The 12,064-nt window shown below is 37.8% G+C and overlaps 2 protein-coding genes across 2 annotated transcripts in view; both read right to left on the reverse strand.

Moving 5' to 3' along the window:
- The window catches only part of LOC119577861, a 4,397-nt gene extending 4,303 nt beyond the window's left edge, over positions 1-94 (reverse strand). The window contains exon 1 of the mRNA XM_037925463.1: positions 60-94. The gene's annotated coding sequence lies outside the window, so the exon portion shown is untranslated. The remainder of the gene's footprint in view (positions 1-59) is intronic.
- A 99-nt stretch (positions 95-193) lies between these two features.
- On the reverse strand, positions 194-11,978 carry LOC119577860 (protein suppressor of white apricot-like; the record flags this gene model as incomplete). The annotated part of the gene is given in 14 exon segments (XM_037925462.1): positions 194-223; positions 2,464-2,616; positions 2,860-2,944; positions 4,316-4,407; positions 4,674-4,962; positions 5,488-5,727; positions 6,239-6,381; positions 6,383-6,633; positions 6,846-6,958; positions 7,584-8,167; positions 8,417-8,601; positions 8,786-9,060; positions 10,137-10,303; positions 11,782-11,978. Coding segments are annotated over 14 exon segments (2,792 nt in total), but the record flags the coding sequence as incomplete, so codon positions are not given.
- Between the last annotated feature and the right edge of the window lie 86 nt (positions 11,979-12,064).

Below are 12,064 nucleotides of genomic sequence, written 5' to 3' on the forward strand. Positions count from 1 at the left end.
ACACATACAATCATGATACTAAACTACATTATCCACACCACACAAAGCAGACCACTTACATGACTTGAACCTCATCCTCAATCTATAAAACCGGGATGGGGATAAAACTTCAAAGAATAGAAGATGTTAGGGTTTATACACTCTTCTTGACTTCTTGCTTGCCTTCCCCCCTATCTCTATGGCGGAGCGTGTTTTTCTGCGCTTCTTCTTGTGGGAAGACCGGCTGAAGAAAAATAATTAGAGTTATGACTGTGCTAACTGTCACTTTAACCCTTAGTAAAGCTCTTTTATGTTTACCGTTTTCATCACAAAACTGTACGTGCTGGTGAGGGGGGCTCAAATATCCAACTTTTTTAATAATATCAATCAGCCCTTAAGTTTGTCAAGAGACTTTCCATTCTATGCAATTCAGTTTTTATATTACTATACTACTGTGATGGCACCATGTGTGCGTGTGTGTGTTGTCCCCATGAACATCTTGCAGCAGCAGTCCTCAACCTTTCACACATCCACAACCCCCTAAGATAAACCATTCCATTTATAATTTTTCTACCTACATAATTTTAGGCAGCAAAAAATTTTTTTTAGTTATCTCCAACTTTGTTTTACTACCTGTGCAATATTGCTTCATAAAGGCAAGGCTTCATAGTTTACATCTTACAATGAAAACTGACAAAAGCTTATGAAATTACATTTTCTTAACCATGGTTCATGAGCCCCTCCCAACCTTCCATTGGTTGCAAACCACAACCCAATAGGCTCTACTTGATCCCTTGCCAGCATCCATGCCATCAAATCATGAGAACACTCATGTCTTTTGAGTACCATTGTATGAAAATAGCAGTGTTATTACAATATGGATATAAATCTACAACTTCTGGAATAAGGTGTCAGTACTAACCCAACAATCTCAAATCAAGTACTTCATGTAAACCAATGATGTCACTGATACAGTGTTCAAATTCTCTTACATATTCAGTATGAAATTTATCCAACAGTCTTGAAATTGCAAGCATCTTTGATGCATAGAGCAACTTTGCCATCTATTATACATCACTATTTGCTTCTACAGAGTATTTATGATTTACCATGTAAGCTACAGGTACATTTAGCAAAAAACAGGCTCTATTCTCAACCTTGTCTTGCTACATAATGTTTCCCTCATTTTCATCCCATCAGCAAAAAATCATCTAAAAGCAGAAAAAACATAATTAAAAACATATGATCATCTTCTTGGTTCTTTCTTGAATTATTAGTTTATCTTCCAATTTCCTAATTTCCCAAAGCCATATTTTTCTCAAGCTTCCCTTTATAAGCCACCCTTCTTCCAAAATACATCACAATTTTCCTTTTATGGCTATTTTTTGCCAAGCATAGCTTTTACACTCATTTTTTAACATCCATTTATTAATACACACAAACACGCTTCAAGCAACAATGGATACTCAACCAGGAACAATTGTATCTGCCACTTTGCATTCATGGGGCAAGTTTGTGATATAAGTGAGTTAACACATTTCAATTCTGCTTGTGCCTTTTGATATAACAATTGCCAAGGAATATCAAGAATTTTAGTGATCCCTAATGACCTCATAACCCAGTGACATTGGAGGGTGGGGGGGGATACAAATGGATTGTGCAATACCTTATTGTTTAGAATGACAAGCCACATGTCACATCCAAGGGCTATACTAAAAAAGTTGACTCTTAACCCCTACAACCCAGATTACACGACCATTGCATCATGAAAAAATCTGGCTTGAGGGGCAGGTGACATGAACATGTCATAAGAAATTTTGCTAGTGGGCCTAGGTGAAGGCCAGGATGATGGGAAAGCCTTGCCACAACTGCACATATCTCCTGGTTGGTGATTTGACTCATTTGGAATTTAGAGAGGTTTACATTATTTACATTGATAAATAAATGTGCAGTGTTAGTGCACCAGCTCCAGGGAGGAAGCTATTACCATGCTCAGCATCTTATTCCTTGCTGCCATGAGCAGTGGTACAGGTTGTATTACAGAAAATTGAATATTACAAAAGGAAAAAGGACAAATAACAAAATGTTTTTTACTGTTATACTCTTGCATGTTATGCATTGCCTAAAGAGATGATATGGTGTCTGTGCAGGGAAAACAGTATATTACCACCTGGATAAAGCAAATCAAAAAACAAATGTGAACATTAGAAAATGGCAAACAAGCTTATGAATCAAAAAAGGAAATAACATTGGGAGTCTTAGAATCTTGTAACTGCACATGAATGTTCATGTGCATCCTGGACAACAAGCCGCGCACCTGGTAGCTCTCAAACTTAGCAGTATCATACAATGTTGACTGAAACAGAAAAAACAATGTATTAATGCATCACCCTGTTCTTCCTTCTCTGGAGGAAGATGGGAGGAAGAGGAGAGGGAGACGGAAGGAAAAGGAGAGGGAGAAATTCCTTTCACTGTTACACTCACCTATGTGTTTTTGAGTGTGATCTTGAACGTGATCGTCGCTTCTTATGTCGGCGAGACCGCGATCTCGATCTTTTGCGTTTCTTGCGATCCCGCCGGCTGCTTGGGGAACGACTCTCTGATCTTCCACGGCGCTGCTTCTTGCGACTCCTTGTTCTAGAGAGGAAAAAAAAGTCAGCAAAATTTCTTTTATGGTAACAAAATAAATAAATTCATCAGCAGCACTCTTCTTTTCTTTATGGAGGCAAATATCAGCAAGGAATATATATTCCTTGGTCAGGAAAAGAATTCATCAACAACAAATCTTTTGGTCTGTACAAGATTTCTAAAGTGTGAGAAAAATAACTGGGACCTCAAGTGAACACACTCTTAGAAATAAATTAATGTAAAATCACTTACTTCTCCCGGTGAGATGCCTCTACTTGCCGGGATTTGCTTCTCCTCATCTCTATACTTTGGCTTCTACGACCCTCCTCACTTGCTCCTGTGAACAGACAACTGCATGAGCACTTGTTTACCATCATCTATTACAATAAAATAAAAGTATATTAAAAAAAAGGCATTTCTCTCACACCACTGCTCTTGCAAGTATCCAACTTCCCATACTGCTTGCATACACTAGACACTGATAATCATAGACTTCAAGAAGCAAAAATCATATAAAACTGTTAGAGACTTGACAATACAATCACACATATTTCTGACACATTCTCAAGAGACCAATAACAGAATTTCTTTTTATTACAGGACCATCATCATATAACCCCAAAATAAAACAAATAAAAACTGTAAGATAAAAAAAAAAAGGAAAGAGAAAAGTCTTTACCAAACACCAACCTGGAGTACCAATATCTACGTAAAAAAAATAGTAATATTTTTGGTCTTTTGAGAAATCAAAGTTCCTGTCCTCCATTTTCTTAATAGCTGACACGCGCTCTATCTGACTAGGAGATTACTTACCTGCACTTACCCGGCCAGCAGACATCACACGGTGGCGACCCCAAGGAACCTGAACACTGACATGATAAAGGGAAGAGATGGGTAGAAACGGGAGAATGGGAGGTTGTCACTATACACAATAATCCCCCTTCTATAAATTGGTCACTATCACCATGCCCAATAATCCCGAAGTCTTTGTCTCCCTGCTAGGCAATGTGTTGCCAAGCTACTTTTCATTCCATGGCACGTGTAAATAAGTGGGGAGGCTCACTTAAAAATTCATAAGACACCTCGCAAAAAAGGTCCGCAATAAAAACAAGGCTTGTTATAAAATGAGGCTAATCCTGTCAGTAACTAGAGCACTAGGCATGGACAGCCACTGCACTAGCCACAGGAAGAATAAAAGTAGTTCTCCGTTGGCGATTCGTACCTACACCTGCACGGCTGCCCTCGATGAAATATCAACAGCAGAGAGCCACTGCAACACATCTGCAACAAGTCAAAAGACCATAGATAACTGCAGTACAGGAGGGCAACTTGCCCCATGAAATGCTTGCCTGCAGCAAATTTCTCTTTGGCATGTCACTGCTAACAAATGATAAATGGTCTTGGAGTCAGTATAAATATGTGAATTAATTTTTGTGGGGTCTTTTGCTGCAGCCAAGCTGTAAAAAATTCAAAATATCTAAATCCTTAAAATTTTGAAAATGTTCTTCAGCAAGATCATACTGAAATTGATATTCAGAGCGAAAAAATATTCCTGAACATAAATTAACTTTTTGTTTTGTCCTGAAACTACTTTTCACTACTGTTCAGGAAAATTTCTTGCTCCTTTCTTGCCGAGTATTAAGTTACCCTAGACGCACACCAGAGGCCTGAGGAGAAGGCAGTGTAAGTATATCACAGGGGTACATACCCGACAGAACAGAAGATTCCTGTAGCCCAGTCGACTTGCTAGGATCTATGTAATCTGTACCAGAAGCTATACATGACTCCAAAGCAGATGTTCTGAAAAAGGAGAAAGCAAAATACTATACCATCTGTCATGCTGATGTAAGTTTTCAGAATATCCAAAACAGACTTATGTTTCTTTTTCTTTAAAGTAAGAAGTATATTATAACAATCAAATTCTCATTTAGTAATTATTTTTAAACTATTTGTGCCTTTTCTATCAAATTTCTTCATATCCAATCATTACCTAAATAAATATTTTGAAACATAATTTGCCTCTGCACTACTCAAACAAGGGAAAATTCAAACCCACTTTTCCTTACCTATCATTTTTATATGCTAGCGCCAAGGATGCCTCTGCCGTTCCAGCCTTGTATGTGAAAGGATCAAACATGTCTGTGTGTCCAGACTGTACAGGAGATAAGGTGGGTGGGGGTGGTGGAGGGGGTGCTGGAGCTTCCCTGGGGGGCATGGGGATCCCTGGGCCAGGGCTGACAGAGTGAGAGCGTGACCTTGAGGGTGTCGACCTCCTGGGGCTAGTAACGGAAGACCGCGGCGACTGAGACGCTGAGTTCAGGATCTGGGCAGCTATCTCAGGGGGCAGTTGTGGGCCTGCAAAAATGGGTAGGTCAAGTGGCAATTGGTAAAATGCACACACTAATACTCATGAAGGACATGAATTACTGTTAACGAAATATTCAGTCTCAACAAATTCCTCAATTAGACAAAGACAAAAAAAATTAACAAGGTATCCCAATCATTCCTCCATTTTCCATAATAATTGCTCACCAATGTCTAAATAAAGGAAAAGTATGTAAAGTTTGATATTGGTGAGCAAAGAAAAGAAAAATCAATAAAGATGACTGAAAATCACACATATTCATTAACAATTTTGACTGTAATTATTTGAAAATCCCTCTCATCTGGATAACATTTTGCACAACCGACTTCAAGCTAAACAACTGCCTAGCCATGTGGCAACACACACACACTAATATATGCTTTTCCTCACAACAATTTATTGAAAGTTTTAGGCTTCACCAGTGACCTCAGAATAACAATGCAAATAGCAATCCTCCCAGATACACAAATAATAAACAATATGCAAAAGCCTAAACCACACAAATCCACACTCACCATATGCTGGCTGACTGACAGCTTCCTCCTCTCCACCACCTTTCTTGAGCCGAGACAGGAACATGGCTGCTTTTTTTCTCCTTTCCTGTTGCTTTCTCTCAGGTTGGCAGAAGGGGTAGGTATCCTCAAGCACCACATTGGTGGCAGACAAAGAGTCAGAGTCTTTCTTCTCGGACTCAACACTGATTTTGTTTGGCTTTTGTGGTTCTTCTGCATCAGTGCTCTTGCCCATTTCTTGTGCTGCAAGGAAAGTTGGGAGAAAGTGATCAATATACATAACATATAACTCATGTGAAAGACTGGAAACACTCAAAAATTATGTTTAATCATCAAATGTTCTATTAAAAATTATAGCAATTATACTATTCTAGCAATTATATAATAACTTAATGTAATAACAACAGTAAAATAAATAAAATCATAAAATAATAATGATTAGAAAAAAATAATAATTTGATATTTTACTTTTCACAGTAAAAAGTTATTTACACTTCATGAAATCATATCAGAACAATTGAATATTAAATTTCTGAGATTGCAATATTCCATCCTTTTATGTGAACCATTTGAGCTTTCATATTCATCAATGCTTAGAACACATTCAACTGAAATTCAACTTACAACCAAAATGAAATATCAAAATGACAGAATTTATATATCACAGTTAAAAGAAAAGTTGCATTTGTTTGAGAGCACTGACTGATATACAAGCCAATCTTACCAAGTATAATCAAACTTTGATAATAATTACCATACTTGAAGATGTCATAAACATCTTCATTATCATCTGATGCATCAGTTGACTCATCGGGTTTCTCCATCAACCTCTCCTTCTCCTCTTTTTCTCTTCTCTCTCTTTCTTCTCTCTCCCTCCTCTCCCTTTCCTTCTTTTTCCTTCAGTTTTCTCTTCCTCCTCCTTTCTTCCCTCTCCAACCGTCTTCTTTCTCTCTCTTCCTCCTCCATGTCCTCATCATCTGTGGAAGAGGATTCCACAGGGAAGGTAGAGTGCCGATCCAGGTTGACCTCCTGTTCCCGGGACTTGATTGAAAAGCTGATGGTCGAGGGTTGTTTATTGTTCCCTCGCTTGTCCTTCTTGCTGGTGCTGCTCCCTGCTCCTCCTTCACTACTACCTGATCTGCTCTTGTCCTGAAAATACACAAAGATGAGGTTTAATGCAATATGTTACTTTTCTATACACTCATATTTCTTCTATCTCTAATTGCTTAACTATACATATTACAACATTCAGCAGTTTTATAAATAAATATAATATGATTCCCTCTCTAAAGTCACTGTATAATAACAAATCATCATATGAAAAAAGCAAAATAAATCAGTACTTCAATCTGCTGCCTCACCTCTCCACCTTCCTTGAATATATCTCCATACACTTCATTATAGAGTCGAATCTTACACCGGTAATAGGAATAGTACTCATGGTCCTTCTTCATAAAATCAAACCGGGGGTCATCTATGCAAAGACAAAATAAGATATACTATAAGGTCAAAGGCAACCATATCAAAACACAATAAATATTAACAAAAAACATATTGTAATTACATAAAATCTATGTTCTTGCAAATGGGGATCATACATATGTATTTTAAGAATTATACAAAGTTTCTTGGTCATGCCTGGCAAAGGAGTTTTACCAAAAAATTCAAGACATCTTTTTCAAGTTCTCAACAACTTCTTGAGTTTAGGAGTTTTATGTGAAATGGACATCTGATGATGAAACTACTAATAACAAATACTGAATATTTGTCCAACTGTTACTACATTTCTGTTTGTTCAAGAATCTCTACTAATTCATCAATCCTCTGTCTGTCTCATTATCTGTATGCCTCTCTCTTATGTGTGCATATATGTATTACCTACTATGGAAGATAGAAAGAGTACCAGTATTTTTGGCACGGACTGCTTACTGGATGAAAATATACAATATATCCCAGACATTTCTTTGATATCTATTAATATATGTTAATTTTTTATGCTACCTTAACCATATATCAATATCACAACTTTTAGTTTTGACCAATATAGAAAAAAGCAAAATCACATACTTTACACAAGGAAAAAACGTAAAATCATATACCTCGACTTCTGACCATGGCTTCAAAATCAGCACCATTCTTGATGATGTAGCTGGCCATCTTGTCAATGACCATTTGCACTTCTGGTGGGGGCCATTTAATGCTACTATACTCTGTGTCTCGACAGTCCATCTCTTTACTTAGGCAACGTTCATTTTCATCCATCTCCGAATCATTGTCATCATCATCTGAATTATGTTCTGCTGTCTGACTGAATGACGGATAGTCAACCAAGCTAGTGATCTTGGGAGACCCTACTGGTGTGATGTCTGTCTGTAATTTTTTTTTCTTCAGTGGATCTCCAACCTCTGTCGAGGCTGCAGATACTGGCGTTGATGAAGCAACCAGTACTGGTGCTGGTGAGTCTTTACCCTCTACTACTACAGTGCCTTTCTGTTTTTCTTTGATCTTGTGTATCAGTTTTGAATATGCACAATCAGCTGTTGGCTTGTGAATGGCAGTGGGTGTTCCAGGTGCAAGATCAGGCTTTATGCCAGCTGAGAGGCTTGGATGCAGGTACTGCCCTTCACTTCCCTCACTCTCTTTCCTATTTCTTCCAGACTCAGCTTCCTCACTTGGCCGATACCTGAGGAATTTTACAGAGCTGGCATTGAATTTCTGTTTTTCATTATGTGAAGGAATGTATTTAATGCAACCACATTTACTTGCTCTATAATACATGGTTCTGAACCTTTCCAATTACTTTGCTTTTCTACACTAAAAATATATTTCATATAATCATGCAAACAGCAAAATAATCTCATTTAGATTAAAAAAAAAAAAAAAAAAAAAAAAAAAAAAAAAAAAAGAATTATTTTATAAAATCTCTGCTTACCTGCCACTTTTTATCATGGATACCATATGCTTGTAGTAGGCATTTAATGGATTGTCAAAGGAGAGAAAACTAAACATTGGGTTTCCAGCTTGCTTTGTCTTGATTACAATCTCCATCTGTCCACCTTGTGTCACAATGAACTTGGATGTTTTCACTATGATCTTATTTTGCTTCACAGTCTCAGGCTAAAAAAGGAAAGTTTTCCATAAGACAAAACTAAGTAAGAAATGCAGATATGTAATTCAAAAAATATACAAGCATTACGTGGGCTAATTTTGACCTCTACACAGCAAGTCATCTGATTCTAAGAGCATTAATGCACAACACTAACTGCATATTCTCCTAAAGCAAGATAAGGCCAATACCCACCACAATCATCCCAGGTGGAACGTTCAAGTCTGGCGGTGGCACAAAAGTATCTTCATCAGCCTCTGGAAAATACCCCATATATTGCTCCTGCTGCTGTTGTTGCTGCTGCTGAAGTTCAGCCTGCTGCTGTAATGCTCCCTGTTGTTCCAGTATTTGTTCTTCAGTCAAGGCAACACCTCCCTCAAGAACTGCCTGCCCATCATAGCTGAAACCCACCTGGCTGTAGGTATAGGTATCAGATCCCAGTTCACTCATCAGCCGTTTGGCTTCCTCATCTGAAAAACAATTTCAAAATAGTGACCTTAAAATCATCCTGAGGAAAAAGAATTTACGTGTGTGAACAAAAAGGTAAATTATATTTTTCCCTTATATGATTATGACTTTATACAAGCATATATCTGGTAAGAGAGAAAAAAATATGTAACTGTGGCAACACTCCTGCATTTTTCTACAAAATTATGGAGAAAAATCCACCCTTCCTACCACACTGTTGTACAGTATAAATATAGCAACATATAATAATCAAATAAGAGCACTGGTTTATATTCTAAAGGCAATTATTATCTGGGAATGTAACTGTGTAAAGCAACAAACAGCAGTAACTCCTCAGAAAGGGAGTATAGTTCATAGCTATACATTTTGTATAACAGCTCATTGCCTTTCTTTTTTTTTTTTTTTTTGCTTTTCATGATCCTAATGAGAATTTTGCTCATAGCTATACATTTTGCCTTTTTTTTTATGATCCTAATGAGAATTTTGCTCACTTCCTATCCCCCTTCTCTATGATTATGTAACTAATTTACATAGGGTTTTTCACCTATAGAGAGAGAGTTTAGTAGGTATGTAGACTTTTTTTCCCCATTTCCAATGGTCTATATTCTGTCAGCTGATATAGTATATCAAGATGGTAATAGATTGTTTTCCCTGCACAGACTCCATATCATCTCTCTAGGTAGTCTACAACTCCATGCAATAAGAGTAACATATTGTTATTGGTGTATCTTTTTAATACTGATTTATTCAATTTTGCACTATCAGTAAAGGTGGGCAGGAAAAGGATCCTGAACATGAAAAAAGTATCCTTCCTGAAGCGTGTCCTTCCATCCATGGCTTACTGAAGGTACATTCCACCCTTGTTTACTGGTGGAAATAATGAATGAACCCTTTTATAATGTTCCTCAAAGACCTTTGAGCACCCATGGTTAGTCATTCCTTTCATCCCAGCCCACAGCCAAATTTTTCCATAAAAGCATATTCTCATCACCCAGCCCTAAGCCACATTTTATTAAGACATAACAAGTCACATTACCTATATAAAAAAAAATTCTATATCTTATAAGACTGCACTTACCTTGATACTCTTGGTATTGGAACTCATCATGGTATAGAGCAAGGTATCTCTCTTGATCACACTTCTCTTCCTCTGCCCGCTCCTCTTCAGTCAGTCCTTCCCATCGATCTCCTCCTCCTCCTGACTCAGCCTCCTTGAGGTCATAGAGAGCTCCACGCACGTCATATCTAAGCAAAGAATAAAGTAACCAGATAATTAGTATCCAAATTATACATACATTGGTGTTCACAGAAAAACTAAAATAATATTGTTTCTAGGATCTTTATCTAACACTGGATTTATTTTTTTTTTTTTCTAATACAAGTACATGTTTAAAATTTGTGAATTATTAGAAATGGACCCCAGTGGTAATATATATGCCTAGCCAGGTGGCTACGCCTCCTGGACCCCTGTAGTAATATATACGCCTAGCCAGAAAAATAAGCCTGATAATTACAAAATAATCCGTCTCCTTAGCGTGTTGTAATACATCATCCCAGGTGGAACGTTCAAGTCTGGCGGTGGCACAAAAGTATCTTCATCAGCCTCTGGAAAATACCCCATATATTGCTCCTGCTGCTGTTGTTGGCAGATTGCAGTAATGAGTTATGTGTAACATTTGTTTTGGTCCTCGCAAGGTAAACATGGATAGGGACTTCGAAAATGATGGGTTGATCTTTTCTCTCCTCAGTCCTGTATCTCCTTTATTTTTATTTTGTGCACCTTTTACCATAGATGAAAAGTGGCTTAGTTTTTGTCAAGGTATCCCCTCCATACACTCTTTTTTACTGCAATCCCGGTTATTATGCTTGGTAAATTTTCCTAAAACTCAAAAATTCCAGGCGCTTCGTGATGTGCTCCTCCAGTGATAAGAAAAAAATGACATGAAATCAAGGAGGAGATGAAACAATCGTATGAAGCAGATGACGTACGCAGGGGAAATTAAATGAGCCAATGGGAATTGCAATAGGCAGCAGTAAGACAATAGACACTAGTGACCAGTCTATTAGAGCTGATAAGATTTGTAACAGATAAACATGTGACAATAGAAACTGGACCCAAGGGAAGTCAGTTGAAATTCAAATCAGTTCCACATGGCTAAGCTAAGCATAAGGTGTTGTTTTGCCTATTACATGCAAAATATCATATCAAAAATTAAAAGGAGTGGCAGATAGTGATCATAATTCCCACCAAGTGATGACTAGGATTTCAAAGACTCGAAGGCTGGCCAATGCAAACTTATTGGTCAATGTAAGACTTGTACAAGATTTGCCTGGGCTCTATCCTGCCGGAACTTACAAGGTGAAGATTTTGAAGACCAGGCTGGGGGGGTAGGGAGGGAGAATCCATCTCTTCCTAATTTGATGGATTTTACAACACAAAAAGATTCTAGAACATCATCTGGTTTGTATCTACCTTCACCAAGTCCCTTCCTATACATCTAGTACTCATCTACACACTCCCCCAGTCAAGGAAACCAGAACATTCATTTCAATATCGCCGTTCATCCCGTAAACCACCAGTAACTAGTAAACCTGTAGAGAAATCCCGGCAACATTTCACATTCATACATAAAACCCGCTCAACAAAAGGCGAAGAATTATCACACAAATCTGAAAATCTCAAAATAAAACATTTTCCAAAACAGGTCACTCCGCATACAGACCTGTCAACCATGAGACTGCTATCGCCCATCCAGGGAATCAAATGTTCGCCTTTATCCACATATTGCGCCTTCTCATTGTCACGAAACAATTTGCACGAATATCCAAATACCAGAAGCTCTTCATGGCCATTATTCGTGTCTTTTGGTCTTCCTTCCCACACTATTCGCCCGAACTCGGACGCCATGTTTTGGAGACCTGGCTGTGTCCGATTGCGTGTATATCATATAGTTCATCGTTTTCTACACTTGAAATAATTTTTTGTCTCTGCATATAATTTTTTGC

The sequence above is a fragment of the Penaeus monodon genome, chromosome 10, assembly GCF_015228065.2.
Source record: "Penaeus monodon isolate SGIC_2016 chromosome 10, NSTDA_Pmon_1, whole genome shotgun sequence".
In the NCBI taxonomy this organism is placed as follows: domain Eukaryota; kingdom Metazoa; phylum Arthropoda; class Malacostraca; order Decapoda; family Penaeidae; genus Penaeus; species Penaeus monodon.